The sequence below is a fragment of the Cariama cristata genome, unplaced genomic scaffold, assembly GCF_000690535.1.
Source record: "Cariama cristata isolate BGI_N322 unplaced genomic scaffold, ASM69053v1 scaffold5058, whole genome shotgun sequence".
Lineage (NCBI taxonomy): Eukaryota > Metazoa > Chordata > Aves > Cariamiformes > Cariamidae > Cariama > Cariama cristata.
The window spans coordinates 21750-43684 of NW_009629354.1; the positions used below are offsets into that span (position 1 = coordinate 21750).

Genomic DNA, 21935 nt, shown 5'->3' on the forward strand with positions numbered 1-21935 from the left:
GTACCTTCTCACTGCTTTTCAGAGGATTGTTTACATGGAATGAAATGAAGCCTCTCTGAAATATCAGGTTTTAAGGTTTTGCTCAACAAGATAGTTTCCCTCTCCTCCTTTCCCTAACTGGGAGGGAATCTTTAAATTACTATCTTGTTCTTAAAGCATCCAGACCAAACAACAACTGCACAATGATGATTCTGAATGCAAAGTTTCTCTTAAAAATGTTAATCTGATTTTGAACCATTAACCTAGCTGATCAACTCATCTGTATTACTGAATAAACTTTAACCTTTAAAGAAAAGTTAATTTCATGTTTCGTTATAAAAGTTAAATTCACATTACATAAAATGTCATTTCAACTTTCCCCCCTGCCCCCAGCAGAACAACTTACCTGTACACTGTCCTCCGTTTGTGGGATCCCCATAATATCCTGGCATGCATGTTTCACATTGCTTTCCTGTTGTTAAGTTTTTACATTGATCACAGACATTACTGTTGATGCAGGTGCTGTGGCCATTACACTGGCAAGCTAGAATATAACATTTTAAAAGCCATTAGTAAATTCCTTTGGGAACAAAATCATTCCTATGTGATTACAAAATTGCAGTAGAATGTAATTCTGAGGAGTTCAATCTTGACTAATGACCACCATATATAGCTGTACTTTGACAAAGAAATGCCTTAAAACAGCATTATGACAAGACATGAATTCACACAAAAGACCACAGAAGTTGACTATGTAGTGACATGCGAGTTCAAGGTGAGGGAGAAAGCATTTTTGCCATTGTGTGACTGAATCCAGTCCTCATAGCTTTAAAATGCTGCCCAGTCCCTTAAGAAACCTGTTAAGGGGCAGTAAGTCACCAACTGAGACCAAATGAAAACCCCCATACCTACATGCAATCCTCTGTGAAGCATTTGAAAGGCTACTGTGATGGAGAACACAAACAACTCAGTCAAACTTATATCTACTGGGGAGAGACAGCTTACAAAAAAAATAACCAGAGATCATCTTATTTTTAATAGTTCTGATCCTCGTATTAGCTTTAGCATACTAAGGGGTTTTAAGGACATCAGGACCATGTCAAACAGTTCCAGTCCCTCCTCACTACAGTTGACTTTGGTTGAAAGTAAAAAGTCTGGACTCCTATTGACATAAATTTTTTACACCTGACCTTAAAAGCATAAAATTGCTTTTTGTCAAATAACAACACCATAAACCATTGATCTTGCACCACACCTCCACTCCAGTGCTCCGTGTTTTGGAGAAACTCAGAAAGTACTGATCACTACTGCAGCAAAATCACAATGTGAATTCTGCCAGAATCATCGATCCTGCTGCCAGAACTCAGCTGAAGAACCCAGAGATTTTGAAGGATGACGTCTCTACGGAGTGGGACCTCAGAGCTCACAGTGCTCAGCAGATTAGCAATCTGTCAATTACAGCACCTTGTCAAATGTCAGACTATGTCAAACCTGTCAATTCTTTGCTGGTGAAGGATGGTAAGACTCAGCAGAGGACAGTTATCTCAGTAAGATCTCTTTTGTTTTGGTTTTTTTTAAGTCTGTATTTTTAATCTAAAAGTCACAGTGACTGGTGTCTTGGCGGGGGGGGGGAAGATTCTCACTGCATGATTTAAAAGTTCAGAACTGTTTTAGAATTTAGTTACTTAATATATTTACAGCCATTGCCAGGCTTGGCTCATAAACCATGAAACCTCCCAAGTTTACAATCTCTTCCTTCTTCTGTAGCTATGCCTACAGAATCTTGTAAGCAAGTATCAAACATTTCTGTCCTACTGGAAAAGAAGTTTTACCACTGTCTCAACAAAATCTCTGTAGAAATTACAAGTTTTATTCTTCCTAAGAACACCTGATTTTTTTAGACAACTTTGTGGTTTCTTCCTCCAGGCAGTTTGCCATTCTGCAGTTTATTGTCTTTCTCAGAAAAAGCTACACGAAAATACCATGAATTGTAGCTCCATTTTGGGTTTTGTTTCTATGTCTTACACATTAAATTACTTAAAGCAAATGTAAAAAAAAAAAAAAAAAAAAGTAGCCCAATAAAACAAAAGTAAAAACTGCTAGTGCATTAAATAGATGTTCTATATGAAGTAAAGTAAGATTGCCTAATTAAGGCTGTATCATAACGTAGGGAAAATATTTCATTCTGATATTCTCTAACTAGTGGGTCATTGATTTATAAATTTTCTATTCTTCCCAATGCTTAGTTTTGTATTTCTTAATTTTTGTGTTATTTAAAGGATAATGAAAGCAGTCTTAATTGATCAATTTTTTTATTGTGAATTTTAGTTCGCTGCAAGTCGTACTATCTGGTCATATATGACACTCTTAATTCTTACACTTTGTTCAGGCAAAGAAAATGGAAGAGATTTTAAATCAAATTCAAATATATATATATATATACACACACACACAATAAGAACCAATACAATCTACAATTGACATGGCATACCATTTTAAAAGTATATTATATACTTGCTGATTTTCCTAAAAATATGTATCTCATTGAGAAAAGTGAAAAGCCAGAAGAATTGCGTAATTCAGCAACTTTCTGTGATAGAGATGAGTGCAATCAAACTGGAGACATCAGTATTAAATAATTAAAACAAAGAGATATTGTAATGATCATTTAAATAAGAACTAGGAGTCAAATTTTAGAGTCAATTTTCCTTTACGTGATTTTAATGTACATCACTGGCAGCAACAGAGTAATTTTCCTCACACATGCAAATGTGATTTAGCTGAATCTTCAGTGAGGCCACCCTGGAGATGAGTAATTTTTTGTCTAATTTGCTTTTGACTTCTGTGTTGAAATGGTCGGTGATGCTGACAATTGTTGATAATTATAGTTTTAAGAAAATACTTAATAGGGAAAACATAAAAAGGATGTCTGCATTACAATCTGGATCTAGTGTAAAGATACTTCACCTAGTTTTAAACAAACTAGTCAGAATCAATTCACACTGCTTTTCAGAGGAGAAATTTAGGCCTTAAAGACAAACTTGGGCTTGCATTCTACCTAAACTGCTCTTCTCATCAGAGAAAATGCCAACACTATTTTTCTTCCTTTTCATATATATGTATATATGATATTTGCTATTTTATTTATAATAATTGTTCAGTTAAAATATAAATCTGATTACAAAACCAGTATTCCTATCCAAAGAAATACGATGACAGATGCTTTGAGGACTATTGATTTCAAAATGATCAGTCACAAAAAGAAACATTTTTTTATGCTACTTGCTAAATACTAGTTATAAAGATTTGAACAGACAGAAAAAGAGAACGAATTTAAAATACTTACCAACACAATTGCCCAGAGGCACTATAAAGAACATGGATATGAACTACAAGGAAAACTAAGTGCATACATGAATGATCATGAATGGTTTAGCCAACTATTCACCAATGTGGCAGCATAATCTTCAAACTACGTGTTATAACCTATTTATTTTTATTTTCATCCAAACTACAAACTGTTCAGTAAGCTTATATAGACTTAGTACCAATTCTATCTTCTTTCAAGTACATCAAATGATTGCTGTGCTAAGAATAATAAACTCTGTTATTATAATCCACTACAGCTCACACTTTAAGAAAATGAAAACAAAAGCTTAGGAATAAAACCTACAGCCTATATCAATCAAAATGAAACTTCATATCAGCTGAAATTTTAATTCTATGACTTCTGTAGGATTTGCCTCAAACTCATAAAACTAGTGTTTTTTTAAACTAAAATGGAACTTCAGTGAATTCTTCGTCAGAACATACAATGAATACAGAATTTTATCCATGCAGAATAAATATTAAACAAATAAGGTGATGAAATCTCCTAACTCAAACAGTTTAGACAAGCAATATATATATATCCATTACAATTCCACTACTGGTAGATACTATGTATTGCACTGAAAGTCTAACAATGCACTTATTATCAACATATTTGTATTTTAACATACAAAGTACTAAGTTTCCATACAATGTAATGTCATTCTATTGTTTCCAGAAATTTACTAGAGGCTTCGTTGTTCAGGAAATGGTATTAGACGAACATTTGACAATGTTCACCTGGTTTTATATTTCACTTCATTATTCTGAAACTTTAAAAAAAAAAAAAAAAATGAAAAAAATCTACTCTCTACCTATGTAGTCAAAAAAGTTACCAAAATAAAACTTTCTTCAGAGATTCTGCTTTCTAAATAATATAGTGATACACACACTTACATATAAATATATATAAACACACATATATATGCATACATGCAGGGAGAATATGCTGATGAAAAAAGTACCCAGGAGAGCAAACAAAAATAGCTGCATGTACCCATAAAAGTTTTGATCCTAGAGAAATTCCAGCTTCCAAATTTATCAGCAGTAGGAACACTTGCTGGAAAAATAACTTTAGCACAATACACCATTTATTCTAAAAAAAGTTTTCAAGCTGTCTTTTAAACTGCATTATTTATTGTAAATTATCACTGGAGGTCTGTCAAACTCCCCAGTGTGCTTTTCATTTGCCTGCACTACTACACTGCTGCTTTCACACACTCCTTTCAGGATTTGAGTATTTCCATACAGGAGGCCATACCAGCTCAGCTTCCACTGTCTTAAAGCATCTGATGTCTTGCTTACTTTTGCAATGAAGTTAAAAATTAAAATACTATAATCAGATTGGTATGGCTTAAATTTACACTTGAGATATTCTCTTTAGGATTACAAAGGCATACATTTTATTTACTCAAAATGTCTAAAAGGTAGACCGGAGGCACAGCTCAGATATTTGGCAGTCCCTCATTCCAACAGCCAGCTAGACTTTTGCATGAGCAGCACGGACACAGGAAGTTCCTGCTCCTGGCCATCAGCAGCTGCCTATAGATAATTTCTCTCCAACAGCACTCTTTTTTAATGGATACACAAGCCAGAAGAAAGCAAAAGATGAAGCAAATCCATACAGTTGGATTGGAAAAGTAGGATAGGATGGGTGAAAACTTATTTACAAATAAATGGCAATTTTGGTTAAACTATTATGCATTAAATTTCACATGTGAACCTGTATAACAGTGAGCACATTTGTGTTCAGTGGACACAGATGAACAAACTACTTCCAAGGACTTTTGACAAAGGCATGGAGTGATAGGACAAGGGGTAATGACTTTAAACTGGAAGAGGGAAGATTTAGATTAGATATAAGGGGTAAATTAGGGTGGTGAGGCAGTGGAACAGGTTGCTCAGAGAGTTGTGGATGCCCCATCCCTGGAAGTGTTCAAGGCCAGGTCGGATGAGGCTTTGAGCAACCTGCTGTAGTGGAAGGTGTCGCTGCCCACAGCAGGGGGGTTGGAACGAGATGATCTTTAAGGTACATTTCAACTAAACCATTCTATGATTCAATGAACTATATATCTAGGAAATATTTTAGAAAAAATAACACTCTCATGCAAATGTTATTTGTATTACTCAAAATAATTATGTTAATTTGGCATGCTTAAACACAGAAACATCTCTTACTTCATGGAAGTAAGGTAAGAAAGAATGAAAGCAGACCTTACCTGGACACTGGATAAAAGACCATTCATAATTTTTCTCTTTTGGACAAAGACTAGCATCAAGCACCATTTCATCAGAGTGCACGCCGACAGGCTTCATTGGGCCTCTTGATGATCCTTCCAAACATTGTCCTTTTCCAGTGTTACTGGGATCGTTACACCATCCACATCCAGGCTGTTCCAAACACTGTCCACAGGTCCTCAGTCCAGAGCAGTTTTGAGCTTTATTACATGGAATACAATATTAATGCAAAGAGGTCTTTTTGTTTCAGGCTTTAGTTTGGTTTTTTGGTTGTTTGGTTTGTTGGTGTTTTTTTGGTTTTGTTCTTTAAATAAGATGCTAGGATTTTACAACAGCTGATGAAGAAACAATTTTACATTTCTATTTCTTTGTGCAATTTAGTATCTTCAGGAACAACATTAGAGTTCACAAGTTTATTTGAGTTTTTTCTGTTACATCTTAAAATTTTAAATTAATGCTGTAACACTGAATCAAATTAACATCAGAATCATTTGAACATTGATCACTATGGGTCCCTGTCTCTTCTCACATTAACTTTGTAGATACTTAAAAAATAAATTTTAAAAGCATATATGAACTTCAGGAAGATGCTACCAGGAAGCCAGAAACAGTCTACGTTTCTTTTTAAAAGAAGGTATTTTAAAGGTTTGTGGGAGTTTTTTGGAGGATACTCAAATAGCTTCTACATGAGTGTAACCTCTCAATTTGGCTCAGCTGCAGTCAGGACAATATATCCAACTAATGTTCACAACTACCTGGATCACTCTCCTCCACAAAGACAATACTTGAATCCATGCTATAAAGGCTATACTAAGTAGAATTATTTCATTTCTAATTAAATAAACTGACAGCAGAATAAAGCTAGCTACTCTGACCTTAGCCACTATTAACATTGTTTAAAAGTAATGAAAGTTGTCAGAGAAAAAATACTGAAGTAGTGTAAAGATACATGCAGATATCAAGAAAACAGGCAGTTAAGAATCTGAATGAGATCTCAAAAGGACTTCAACTGTGCACAAAGCTGGAGCATGAGCTTTTGTATCATTAGACTTGGAAGAATCCAAATAGAAGGAAATGTTCCAAGTTTCCCAAATACGGAAAAAAGGTGGGGAAGGAGCTCAACTGTTCTTGGAAATCAACATCACTCGTGACGCAAGCTGAATGATACAAATTTTGGTTTTTGAATACATTAGAAGATCAGCAGAAAAATAAAGACCACCATTCTGTATTGGGTGGCTTGCCCTTTCAGAGCTGCACTGTACATTATCCAAACAATTCTCATGTTGCTATTTATAAAGCTAGGAGAAAATAGTTCTGAAGTATCAGCTGCACTATCTTCATGGAAGATAAAACAGAACCAAAAGTGAAAATCAGATATTCTCTGCAGTGGCATTCAATCGCAAAATTGAAGAGAGCTAACTGAGAAGTTATTGTTTATGGAAGAAGGAGATATTCAAGCAAAAATTTTTTTTTCCCTTTAAATACTACAGGTGGTCCAAGTTTGTTCAACTGTCAGCTACTCAATCAAAAGTCATAATGGATAGAAGATGTGGGGAAGAGTGGAATGCAACTTTTTGGCAAGGACGTATAAAATGACAAAATGTCACCAGTATAAGAGTGTTCTTCATTTTTATTCCAAGTTGTGAAAATAAATGTGAAGTTCTCATGTTTTTTTGGTGTGTTGGGTTTTTTTTGTTTGTGTTTGGTTTTTGTTTTTTTTCTCTTTTTATAAATCATACATGCTTGTGTGAAGTTTTATTTTCGCCATTCAGAGCAAAACATCCCAAAACTCAGAAATCAGTCATTCAGAATAAAAATAAAATAAAGGGGATTTTTTTTTTTAAAGGTAGTTACATTCCATTGTTCAAGTAAGTAGAAACACTACCCTTTTATAAGGGAATCCACTTAATACTTCATTACCTAGCAGCAATAATGATGTATTTACCTAACAAAATTTTCAAGTCATTTAGACTGAAACAATGTCTGAACCATGTTTCATTTGAACATTCATTTTCTTGTTTAAATGCAAAATATGTAATGCTTTAAATTGGAAAAAAATCCTGCCTATCGACACAGAATCTTGTTTTTCTTTAATTTGCTGAATAGAAAATACATTTTCAATACAAAACTGCCTTTACATAATGAAGAACTGGTATATAGCAAATCCCATTTGCCTTATTTAATATAAACTTTTACAGACCTGACAAAAATGACAATTAAATTAAAAACAATCTTTTGTGTTCCCCAAACAAATTGAATATGCACGATGTGCAAATACTACACAAGCACAGAAACAGAATTAAAAGTTCAGGCTGCAATAATATATGGTATTTTTAAAAGCTAAGCATCATTCGTGTGGCGGTCTATTTTATCTCCAAATTTTCAATCTATTTATCTTCTGCCACAGCTCACTATGAATATTGTGTAAGTTGAAAAACTGACTCCTTATAGGAGTGAAAAAAAGATTAGTGAACTCTTAGGAGAGAGAAACCTTTACATAATTACAGTATTAGTATTCCAAATATATGGGATAAGAAGATTAGGTGTTCCTATTATTTCTTTCTTCTTAACCAAACATGGGCTGATGACTGGGTTTAGAGGACATAAAGACCCAAGGAACAAGTAAACCCTACTTTTAGCCCACACTGAACCTGGGCGCTAGAACCTGGATTAATATCTGAAATTTTCTAAGCGTAAAAATTCACCAGAACAGTGCAACATCGTACTGGTTCATTGTGGTTTATGATTACTAAGGATGAAGAGGAATCTCTATTTAGGCTCTGTAGGTTCCACTATCCTTGGCCAGTTTTACCTGAAAGAAAAATCTTCCTATGCCTTATTTTCGTTTAACCCAGATATACATAGTGGTCTGGTACATATAGTCATTCTTCTCTCCTAAGTTTAGAGTGTATCAACAGTTCCTGTTACAGATATGGCAGGACCTTATTTTACTTAATATTTTCCCGAGGTTTAGTTGAAAGCAAGTAACTACCTTTTCTATTTGCATCCAAAATCTTTTAAATGGAATCATGATCTAATTAAGACCCTAAAGCAAGTTGCTTCGTGTTGGACAACTTCATCAGTCCTGCCAGAACATACCCAGAAATAAAATGATGCTGATATCAAAAGACCCTTATGGAGAGGGAAAGGAAGTTTCAAATAACTAGAGAAACACTCTCACAGAGAAGAGCAATAATGAGAGTTCAAGGGCTCTCAGAAGTCCTGCATATTAATTTTGGGTCCCATTGCATTGGAGTCCATTACAGCTAGGAAATATTTTAATCAAATCTTGAAGGACAGTAAAAATACTAAGAACCAGTTTTCTGTAAGATGGCAACTGAGGAATTTTTTTAAATAAATCACAACTGAGACAAAAATTTAAGGCACCATGCAGCTTGCTCCAGCATCTACATGAATTATGGCACTGACATACACTGGAACTGCATGGTGCTGAACTTAACAAGTTCCAGTCACTACAGACTTGCGAAGAAGTAGTTCTAGCTGAACAGTATACTGAAAAGTACATTGAGTAGGTTTCTTATTGTCTAGAAAGGTGTTGCATCAATTTCTGATGAAATGTACTTCCAAAGGGGACATCTGGGGAGTACCTTCTCTGCTTGACAAAGAACTCACTTGCCTTGTTTTTAACTTTGCATGCTAGGAAAATGTACTTCTTTGAATCTACTGAGAAAATAAATCAGAATCTTAAGAACTCTGAATTCAGCTCATCTCTTTTTTTAATAACCAGATGTCTTTAATAACTGTAAGTCTAAGGTCTGCATATTATTTCTTAATTTTAACAGTATTTTGTTCCAACTCATGGCCATTATATGACACGACAATGCTGGTCACAAAAAAAACTATAGTATTTTTTCTTTATATGAAAACAATAAATGCTTTTACTATCTGTTTTAACAGACTAAATATGTTTCATCATAAAAGAATTACTAATATTTTATCTGTATCTAGAAAATACATACACAGTATTGACTGCCCACATTAGTAGCTGTATAAGATGATTCATCTGAAACTATTTTTATCTCTAGTGAATGTGCTGAATCCTATTCATATAGATGCTCTTATGAGTGGAAAAAAATACGACGTTATATCTAATAGGATCAATGTTCACTGTGATACTCACGGGAGCATGTAGCAGTTTGCCATTCCAGACATTGTCCGTATGGGAAGGAGATTATATAGGCATTTGAGTCAACGCATCGTTTTGTACTGCTACACCACATACATTCCATGCCATTACTCGTGCAGTTAGAACATGTTGTTCGCAGGGAGCATGGCTTTTTGCAGGGTCTGGCATTCTGGTTGGGACTAACTGGAAAAGAACCACAAACATTTATAATTTTGAACACAAGTGCAATCTCCTTTTTCTTTAATCATATGTTCCATTAGAAAAACTCTTGTTAAAGGTGAAAGTGGTTGCTTCCTTAACTAGCTATAAATAATTTAGTCCAAACTTACAGTGCAGTATACAAAAACAGTAATATTTTTTAAAAATTAAGTAATACTCAGCATGAGTCATACTAGAGCTCTAAAAGAGTCCATTTAAAAATTTTCACAGCAATTTTATCTATATACTGAAATAGTAAATTTAATATTCATTGCCTGGCAACGTCAGCTTAGTTACTTGCACATGCATGGTATAAAAAAAATCTCCAACTTCTATAGCAAGTAGAGGAGAGTTTGGGGTCTATCGTCCGCATTAGTTCAACAGTGAGTAAACAATAAATATTCTACTTATGACTTATCCCCTAAAATTTGGCCTTATAGTGTACATACGAAAAATCTCTAGAATCCAAAAGGAAAGTAACAAGAGAAACATTGTTCAGTGCAAAACAAGTTTGGTTGGTTTTTTTTTTTTCTTCATTGGGTTTTGGTCTTTATTTGTTTTTCTCTACTAGAGACCATATTTTTACGAGATTAGTGGTATATGTCACCTCAAAAAGTTGTAACACGAAAAGAACTTGTACACCCTAACTCCTGATTTTTTCTTTGATTTCAAATAAAACTGTAAAGTGTACAGGAACAAGAGTACAGTAATTCTTTGGTAGGAACACAAAAGTATAGAGAACATTATATTTTCCTCCATACAGAAGTGCCTTGTGAAACATCTGGATTAAGCCATGGTTTTGTATATTATTGACTCATATTCAACACAAGCCAAGTTCTCAAGCCATTCTTCATCTGCTAATATAGTACGCCAAATCATTTAACCAAGGCTGTTCCTGGATTTGACCAACTACGTGTTCAAGCTGTGGTTTGCAACTAATAAAAAATACAAAGAAAAAAGTAACAAAAATTAGCTGAACTACAGAAGTATTCTCATAAGGCTGAAGTACTTTGACTTCTATAGTCTTTGAAGCACCTCAAGATCAAAAAGAAACTAAAACAAGACACCAGTAACAGATGCATATAACACTGATCTAATTGCAAAATACTGCATCTTAATAATGTCATTTGTGTTCCATCTAGTGTATCTTTTACATTTTGAGATGTCTCTTCCGTTGTGAATTTATCTTTTACTATTCTGAGAAACATCTGGTAATAATTAACTCAAAATTAGGAACACTGTGAAAGATGAAATTTTTAGAAAATATAGATGGCAGTAGCAACAAGTGTACAATATATACTTTGCAATTACATTATTATTTGGAATTGCTTATAAGAAAATAAAGGATTGGTAAGATCACATATTGGTTATGCAAGTTAACAACTCTGGCAATTTCACAGCAAAATCATCAGACTGATACTCAGTGTTCCTAATACACCAACAATGTAGCTACTTTCTAGTTTTGCAGACAGAACAATGCACAAAATAAATGTGAAGAGAAAATTTAAAGAACTTCAAGTGCTTCAACCTCACAGCTATGAAGAGAAACATACGACAATCGGAGCACGAAAATGCTAATTTGAACTGTCAAGTGACTATTTGCCACAGGAATCTTTATATACAAACCTAAAAGATGGAGACAAGAATTTTTGTTTTGTCAGTCTTTTAGACCATTAAAATGTTCATTGATATTCAGAGAGATTCAGAAAGAAAACATCAGCCTTGTTGAACACTTCGATAGATGCTTTCATGCTACAATCACTGTTGTCACTGACTACTACTGATTTAGAGGCAACTTATAAGACTTCTAGTGTAATGCAAACTAAGCCATGTAAACTAATTCACAAATAAATATTTGCTGCTTCAGGAATGTTGTTTTCTAGATTAAAGCTCCATATTTTAAAAAAAAAAAAAATAAAAAGTAAACTTTTTTTGGTAATAATTTAATCCAAATTGTCCAAAATTCTCTCTTGGTCAAATAAAAACAGCTTGATCATGACAGTAACAGTAACTCAGTATAACAGATGGCTTACCAACAGGTTTTTCACACACAAGACCATCTGCCATTGCAGTGCATGGATTCGCTTTCAGACCTGCCACCTCTGCTCTTTCTAGATATGCACAGAAACCAGAGTCATTTGGCTCTCCAGGAAGCCACTGCAGAGTTGTATTTGTAAAAGGAGACATGTCATCCCATCCCCAGTACGAGATGTTGATCTTGCGTAAACCTACCCAAGGTGAAATTTTCTATGAATCAGAATAAAAAAAATGTGAGATAATTAGTTAAAATGCCTTTTTTTAAATTAAAACATTTCAAAGCATAGCAGCAACTTCACATTTTGAGAGAATTCACCATGTTCTTTTCTCACTTTATCATCTCATCAGCCATCGTCCATACAGTTTTTATCTTAATTGTTCTACCTTGCTGAAACACACAGACCCTGCCAAAACCCTACCCACTATATGCCTCTGTTCTACTAAAAATCTGTGTTTGTTCTGTTCAAAGTCAATTCTGATTACTGTTATTTGATACAGAGTCAGGAACTAGGCCACATGGTCGTAATCAAAGTGTTGGGGGTTGGGTTTTTTTTCCATATATACTGATTACTAATCGCTAGGCTAATGTGGATAATAAAATACACCTAAGTTAACAGCCGTTCACGGAAATCAAAGTTCAGGAAAAAACAGGATAAATATTCCATCCTCTGAAATCTGCATTGCTGGTACTCATCAACATCTTCAGGAAAATCAGAGACAGAGATGAAAGCGGCACATCCACAACACCAATGCCATTAAATACACATTGAATACACTTCCATTATTGATTTATAAGCTATTAAAAAAACTAGTCTAGAAAACATAAAAAGCATTAAATCTCAAAAAATATTTAGGATGTATCAGTAAAATTACATCACAAATTCTACTCATTTTTATCATTTCATCTTTATACAATTACCAAGAGAAAAAGCAGATTTTGAGGAACAAAGGCCTTTGCCTGTTCCAGGATAAATCTACATACATTTCTTGCTCCCATCACTGTAAAAAAAAAATCTCCAGATATCAAAACCAAACATTTCCTTATGTAATTTCTGTGCAGGCAGTTTTCAGTAACTCCAGTTTAAACATAAGGAACAGAGATATAGAGAGACTAAGGGCTGTGACAGGTATGTGGTGGTAGGTGAATACCAAAGGGACAAACACCACAGACATCTACACCAGGCAAAGGACAGATGTTGTCAGCTCCAAAGCGGAGATGTTGATCTGATTGCAAATCCAGTTCTCAACTGATTCAAATTTACAGGTCAACGTAAGTAAAACACTATAATATACCTAAAGGGACCTTGCCATGGTTCAAGATCTATGTGCTATTTCAGAAGTGAATCAAGAGTGACTGCCATCATCTCTCAGAGAGAACTTCCATCTTTGATCTCACATCTTTCTTTGGCCACTCAGGTTTAATCCATGGTTGAAAAATCTTTCAGAGCTCTTAAGCCCACACCTAATCAGAGCATTCCTCTTTTTCCCCTACCTTATTAGACCAAACTGAAATATGAAGGATTATTCATTTTGCTTCAAAAATACCAGTGGCAATTACTTTTTTTAAAAAAAAATCAGTAGGTAGATAATCAGTATTCCTGACCTCCCTATGTTTTCTTCTTCTTCTGTCCTATCAGTTGGGAGTATGATCAAACAAAAATTGCTACAGCAACTAATAGACTTACAGATGTAGGAACAAACTTAAATAAACCAGAAAATGACTAAGAAATGTCCCATTCCATAAGTTGTGGTGCACTCTGGGAGACTCTTGAACTGCAATAAGAACATCCAGCAAAAATGCCACGGGCCACTCTTGTGTCTTATTTCTCTGTTTAATTCATAACTTCATTGCTAGCCCAGGTGACCAAACTTCCAGATGTCTGTGAGAGCTCCCACGTTCTGGATATTAGAAAGAACATGATGCAAGCAGTAAAAGTGGAACTTGGGCATCTGGAAAGTGGTAGATCATACACCTGTTGTCTTATTTGGTACTTAGTTGCCTAGATTGCTGTATACGTACATGGTCCACATGCTTCAGAAAACCTTAAATATTTATGCATGTCTCTAGACATCTCTCTGCAGAATGCTAAGAAGGCACATATAAAAAAATGTCAGGGGCCTAGGCAGGATAAATTGTTGACAAAGACAGACCTAAAACAACCCTAAATGCCTACTTTGGAGATGAGGAATTCTAGCCAACAGAACCTCCAACATACTACTAAACTGTTTTGATTGCACTGCCAAATAATTTGGCCTCAGCATCAGTATATAGAAAACAGAGATCCTATTCCAGCTATGGTGAAAGGCATGTCAGGACAATAATGAAAACAGACAGTGCAGAGGTGACATTTGGAAAGTAATTTTTCTACTTGAGTAGGAGAGTGTCTCAGAATCCCTTTAATGATGACAAAGTCCCAGGGAGGATCATGAAAGCCCGCACAGCCTTAGGAGATAAAAGGAGTACCCTAGAAATGAAAGACCTCTAGCAAAATCCACACATGTTGCAGTCATCATCGTTCTTAACAGCTGTAATATCTAGACAACTTGTAGTCATCATGTCAGATATCTCAAATTCCATATGTACCATCTTTGGCTCTTTGCTAGTGTAACACATCAAAATACAGACCTGAACGCTGATTAGCATGCTATCAGATACATATGATTGAAGCTACTGCCTTGCAGGCTCACTTAAGCTGCTCTGGGCACGTTGTTAGAATGCCAAAAACAGATTATCCAACACTTTTTTTTTTTAATGTCTGATTAAAATATGGTAAATGACTGAGTAGGCCACCAAAATGCTTTAATGACAAGCTTAAAGCACATATTCAGTTATGTGGTATTAATTCCATGATGTAGTGCACTACAGCTGAAGACTGCAGGTGATAGCACAGATTGTGTGTTGATACCACCAAAGCTTATAGGCAAAAATGACTGCTGCTGGATTGCACAAAAGCCAAGAGGAAAAAAAAAACAGTGAATAGAGAATTCAGGAAGCTCCACCCGTGACTGCAGCCACCCGTGTGCTGTGCTTATGTCACCGTTTAAGGCTGGGTCAGCAATGTAAGCAGATCATAGAATCATTATGGTTGGAAGAGACCTCAAAGATCATCAAGTCCAACCATGTATCTGATGCCACCATGCCCACTAAACCATGTCTCGAAGCACCACATCTAAACCTTTTTTTGAACACCTCCAGGGATGGTGACTCCACCACCTCCCTGGGGAGCCCATTCCAATGCCTAATGACTCTTACAGTGAAGAAGTTCGTCCTAATATCCAACCTGAACCTCCCCTAGTGCAACTTGAGACTGTTTCCTCTTGTCCTATCGCTAGTTACTGGGAAGAAGAGACCAACCCCCACCTCACTACAACTTCCTTTCAGGTCGTTGTAGAGAGCGATCAGGTCTCCCCTCAGCCTTCTCTTCTCCAGACTAAACAACCCCAGCTCCCTCGGCCGCTCCTCATAAGCCTTGTTCTCCAGGCCCTTCACCAGCTTTGTTGCCCTTCTCTGAACACGCTCCAGCAGCTCAATGTCCTTCTTGTAGTGAGGGGCCCAAAACTGCTGCCAGTTTCTCCAGGAGAATGCCATGAGAGACAGTGTCAAAGGCCTTGCTAAAGTCCAGGTAGACCACATCCACATTCCGTTATCCACCAAGCGAGTCACCTGGTCATAGAAGGAGATCAGGTTGGTCAAGCAGGACTTGCCTTTCATGAACCCATGCTGGCTAGTCCTGATCCCCTGATTGTCCTGCACATGCCTTGTGATCTCACTCAGAGTGATCTGCTCCATCACCTCCCCCGGTACCGAGGTCAGGCTGACAGGGCTGTAGTTCCCCGGATCCTCCTTCTGGCCTTTCTTGCAGATGGGCGTCACATTGGCTAGCCTCCAGTCATCTGGGACCTCCCCAGTTAGCCAGGACTGCGGGTAGATGATGAAGAGTGGCTTGGCAAGCACATCTGCCAGTTCCTTCAGTATCCTCGAGTGAATCCCATCCGGCCCCATAGACTTGTTCATGTCTAGGTGGAGTAGCAGATCGCTAACTGCTTCCTCCTGGAAAATGGCAGGATTATTCTGTTCCCCACTCCTGTCATCCAGCTCAGAGGACTGGCTGCCCTGAGGATAACTGGTCTGGCTATTAAAGACTGAGGCAAAAAAGATGACAGAGGCTCTCTATTAAACCCCTTCATTCCCCAGAAGGGAAAGGAAAGGAGAAAAGGGAGAGAGACTTATAAGCTGGAAAATTAAAACTACTTTAATACTTTAATAAAACAGTAACAATTAAAAGGAGTATAATAATATTAATACTAATACTATTAACAATAGAAATAAAAATATAGAAACCCAACATTGAGCTTCCCAATGATGACAATGGAATTGTGAGCCACAGTGGCTTGCCCCGCTGATGTGGCAGGGCAGGCATTCAAATGTCCCAGACTGGACTCAGCAGCAGACGGGAAGCAGATTCAGGAATACACAGATCAGGATCAGAGGCAGAACAAGCAGTGTCCCACAATGATGCCAGCCATGAAAGAAGAAAGGCTGACCCCCATGATCCCTTAGTTTTATACTGAGTATGACATTTATAGGATGAAATACTTTGTTGGTCAGTTTTTGGTCACCTGTCCTGTTCATTCCTTCCACAGGTGAGACCCTTTTACACCTTTTCACTTGTGGAACTTAAGAGAACCAACAGTGACCTTGGTTCCCACAGGAATAAGTATAAACATGGGCCTTTCTGCATATCAATCCTACTGTTACCTTGGTAACAACTATAAACATCAAGCATTATTAATTCTAAAAGAAGAGACTGTCTGAAAAACATGTTGCCAACTTCAGAAAGTGGCAGTTACTTAGAAGAAACTTAACTGAAGGAAAAGATCTACTGAAAGGAGAACTGGTCCTGTTTTAGTCAAAACCAGGACAGACTATCAACCTAATTTGTTCACACAAAAAAAGCATAAATATAGTCCTTATCTCTCAAACTGATGAAAGGTTCAGTTATAATAGCTGGGAGTCTCAAAGTACTTGAAGCAACCAAGGGACTTCAAAGGTGCCAAATAAGAATGCCAATCCAGTTTCTTCTTCAGGCTTAAGAAATAATGAGAGTTAAACGCCCTTCAATTGAACTCTATGGTTGTTTCATTTAATGCAACATGAATGTAGGAAACTGATTCCTTTACTTTGAGTATCTTGCCAAAGATGCTTCTGAAGAGGATCAGACAGGAAGGTAACCACACTGCCTGTTCTCTGTACCCAAAACTCACTGATGTAAGATTCTAGTTTCCAGGCCTCTTGAAAAATATTGTTATCAAACCAGGTGGGTGAAAAATACAGTACAAATCAACTCTTCACTTCAGAAAAACACTTGCTGACATGAAATCAGCCCCAAATATGTCTATTTTTTTCTTCTCTTTATTGGAAGGTCAGATGATCTTTGCTCAACGTGTATGTGGGAAGAAAGCTACTCCTCAGAGAGTTCTGAAGACTTGTTCTTTCTTTCTTTCTCAAGGCCTTGATGAATGTATACTTTCAATATGTCCAAAAACCACAACTGAGAAACCTATCCTATCCTCACTGTATTTGGCACTTAGTAAGTTGTTCAGATTCAGAGCTGAACAGGAACCTGCAAATCAGAATCAGTTCCTTTTCTGTTCGAGGAAGGAGGAAAAGCTCCACACGTGAATGCGTACACATGTGAACAAGCACACATGCAAGAACTTGTCAGTAAACAATGACATGACCCAGTTCAGGAAACAATTCTTATTCAAGACACACCTTTGCTTCGCCACAGTAGGGCTGTCCTGCTGCTTAGCTTATTACTGGGGAGAGAGATAACAGGTGAGTGGAAATGTACTGAAAATTTTTCTAAGTGATTTGACTCTGCCTATCTCAGTTCTTCAAGCTGACTATTACAGTATCTAATGTATGCCACAATTACCCTGGGTGCTTTAAAGTAATCCACACTTGCTGGAGCTGCTACTTCACTGGGGACAGAACTGAACAAGAACTCCACAACCGTGTGGTTCCTAACATTACTAGAATTTTCTTTCAATGACAAATGCCTGATCATTGTGTGTTGCAATGGTAAGGAGGTAACAAGGTCATCTGGAGACCTTCACTGTCTAAGCTCAGCAGGATCCACTTCAGCTCTTGCCTCCTAGCAGAACTTGTTTGATTTCAGCAAGGCTGATATCTTTCGCTAGAAGCTGAAGATTTTATCACAGCTACCTTCTCCTTTATCGCTCCAAAATAGAAAAGGGAGTGTTTGCTGTCTCTAGTGAAGGTGTAAGTATTCCTTAATGCAAAGCACATTCTGCAATGCCCTAGCTTTCAAGAAAAGAACAGACAATCTAGTCCAACTTGGGACTATATCTACCTTCTTTCATTTAGAAGCCAAACAAATGATACAGCTCCATTTTATAGCTGCTAGTACCCAGAAACTCCATAAAAATTGTGGTCATTCTGCCCTCTTGTCTCTTGATTATCAAAGCACTAGTGGGCATGCAGGGTGAAAGTAGACATTGCTATTCGTAAAGATTTCAGTCTCACAGAGCAGTAGTGTGAAAGGAATGTCCCTTCAGATGTTACATACACCTATGCACAAAGATAGCCCAGTGAATTTTCAGTGACATAGTGTATACAAAAAGGCCACGAGGAAAACATATTACACGTGTTCTGTCAATATTCAGTTCTACCACACTTCGATGAACATAGAACAATAAGACAGGTAATATTGCCTACTTCTTTGTTTACATTAGAAAACCTAAAATTATTTCAATTGAAATTATTTTCTAGCTATAAGTTCATTGTCATGTTTGGTTTAATAAAGTATTTTTTTTAATCAAGCAAAAGGAAATATCTTAACAGTTGGAAAAAAATAATAATTAAAATAACAGCACTTCATATTTTTACACATTAGCTATCAAAATACTTCTCTATTTGATGTCTTCACTACCCTAATACTTGAGCCTTGTTACTTATTAATAGCAGTAGTGGCAGGTAATGGAAAAGCTTCTGTTTTGCATAGACACAAGAATAACCATTTGCTTTGAATCATAATCTTAACTTTGAATCTCTTAACCAAGAATCGCAACTGTTTCTAGGGAATGATCTTCTATTTATGCCTCTAAAATTTTTTAACTTTTAAATGCCATTATCTTTTTAACTAATGATTTATCATTACTTTGGACATCAGCATTGAACATTTTTGTTCCCATTTAAAATCAGTAAGAGATAAAAGCTGCATTTAATCTACATCATGATACATTCACAAAAAAGTCACCAAAACAAATGATAGCTTTTTAACTAAATAATACAGATAATTATTCTTTATAGAATTTAGAAATTATTTCAATTACAGTACAGATTTCTATGTGAAATGGCAAAGTTCATAAAACTTTGCCTTAATTTTTCCTTCATGTGGGAAGAGGAAATAGTGGCTCGTAGGAGCAAATATGAATTCCAATCTTCTATTTTTCTATTTTTATTCAACACGTATAGGCCAGATTTTGTTTAAACATGATTATAGAATACTACTGCTCATATTCTGGCTGTTCAAATCGAGACAGTTTTTTCTGGAATACTATCAATCACCATATTCTGAAAAATTATGTATATTTTCAAATGTCTCAGTGGAGAATTTTTTTTAAAAAATCAGGGTCCAAGGTATATCTATGAAAACGCCCATTATACATTATAAATAATTCATTTTAAAACAACATCAACAACCAAGCTTATTCAATAGCATTCTAGGTAAGTTATCAGTAAAAAAAATTTAAAAAAAATAAAAAATAGGAGAGAGGAAAATACCCAGAAATTATCAAAGTAAAATTTTACAGTGAAACAAAGTAATGCAATACACAGAAGGTGACCAACTCCATCTTGGGAAAGCTTGTAATGGGCCTTACTAACATAGCACTGGAGAATGTAATCAAGTATATCTTGAGAAATATTCCATAGCTTTATCCCACTACAGTATTTAAAATTTAGAACCATTCTCTACAATACGTTTCTGCTCTCATCTATTTCTTTCTAGGCCAGTTTTTAGAACTCACAGCCCATCTTAGAAGCCACATACTTGTGCTTGAAACGCATCTAGTCAGTTTATCTTGTTTTTACAGAACAATCTTTTACAACACTGATAACAAGTTGCCAAAAGCCCTTTTAAGTGAAAAATCAACCTTTATGTTAAGTTAGAAAAGATTTAGGAATTCTTAAATTCTGAGACAAATTGCTGGACAGGGCTTTATTTTCATCTGATGGAAGAGCAAAATTGCAATCATATGATGCATACCAACAGCAGGTCATTCTGCACTCACATCTACAGTCCTATTTAATTGAACACAAGGCAAGTTTTTAGCCATTGTAGGAATTTATTAAACACTGATCACTAATAACTTCAAAAATGTGCTCTTCTCTTATTCTAAACTACAAAATTTTAATTTTCTTTTAAGTAGTAGTTATGGAACTATGTTAGAAAGGAAAAAAGTGTATCCTTAACTAGAGAGGTGATATCTCATGTTAAATCCACTGTTTACTCAGAAAATTTAAGTCAGACTAAGTTGCTTTGAGATCTACAGTGAATGTGATCATCATGTCACATTTTTCAGGCACTACTGCTGCCTCAGCACTAATTTAATGAGGGTTGAATAATTTGCAGATAAGTGAGCAAGTTTACCTTTACTGAATAGCCAGTTACTACTGAGGCTCAAAATTCTCTTCTGTTTCTTAATTATGCAAACTGCTAAAGAACTATATATCTCTTTCAGAAATGTATCCCCTTTTTTATTTAAATTCATTTCATTTCAGATCTTAAATTTTCCTGGAAGCGTACAATACACTTGTGACTCATTTTCTACCGTGTACATCACAATATGTTATTACCAAACTTGAACAAACTTTTCAAGAGTCGTTCAAACTCCTTGATTTCCAGGAAAATAGTTGCCCTAGGAAGAAACATACAATTAAACTTTGAAAATACAGTGGGCCCTTAGTGCTCACATTTCCACAACATTCGCAGTTTTGAGAAGCGCTTGCAGTTAGTTTGCCTCTTTTCTGCATCACTATGAACTAAAAAACCCACTTAGTGAAAATAAGGGCTTTATGAAGACAAACCATCCATTCTATTTATTATCTCATTGCTTAGTTTTATTCTTTAACCATGCATTGATTCTAACTATGCTAGATACCTGCACATTTCATATTTCATAAATATTTACCCAGTGAACTACACATTATAACCAGTGGAAGCAAGCTTCACGATTTTTAAACATCTTCGTATCCACTACACACAAATGATGAGATCTAGATGCAATTATTAGTAGGAGTCATGCATTAGGTCATAAGAACACCTATTTCTGCTACTCTTTTCAAATTTTACGGTTGTGGCATTGGTTAAAAAAAACATGTAAAATCTGGCAAATTGAAAAGATTATGACTTCCCCAATTTCCATCTATATACATTTCCATCTATATAGAGATTATAGCTAGTATTCCAGTGAGACTTTGGTTTAGATACTCTTGAGTTTTCTTCTTTATAGGGGACAATTTCTTTGGAAATTCAGGTTCTCTTCTCAAGCATTCAAAGTGAGTTGAGCTCCCCACTTCCTGAAAGTAGGAAGACAGTTAAACGAGAGGTGAACTAATGGACAGCCAATGTAACAACTCTAATATGGAGACAAAATGCTGAAATAATTTATTAGACTTCCAAAACCACAATAGCAAAGTGGGACTGCTAGAAACTGTAGTAGAGACTAATTAAAAAAAAAAGAATAGATGTCAGCTTCACTAAACCCAAACATATGACAAAACCACAAAAACATACAGCCCTGTGAGAATACTTTGAGCTAACAAGGAATAACATTGCCATGCAAAGCTCACTAATTAACTGCAACCTACACTCAAGTGTAATTTATAAAGGATGCTTAGCCCTGACAACAATGAGTTAAAGGAAAAGTTGCAAACAGT

General features: G+C 35.9%; 1 protein-coding gene across 1 annotated transcript; it reads right to left on the reverse strand.

Annotated features, from left to right (window-relative positions):
* Window positions 1–385: 385 nt before the first annotated feature.
* On the reverse strand, window positions 386–12178 carry LOC104165482 (attractin-like protein 1; the record flags this gene model as incomplete). Its single annotated transcript, XM_009705126.1, has 4 exons — window positions 386–523; window positions 5568–5786; window positions 9728–9916; window positions 11965–12178. Coding segments are annotated over 4 exons (760 nt in total), but the record flags the coding sequence as incomplete, so codon positions are not given.
* Between the last annotated feature and the right edge of the window lie 9757 nt (window positions 12179–21935).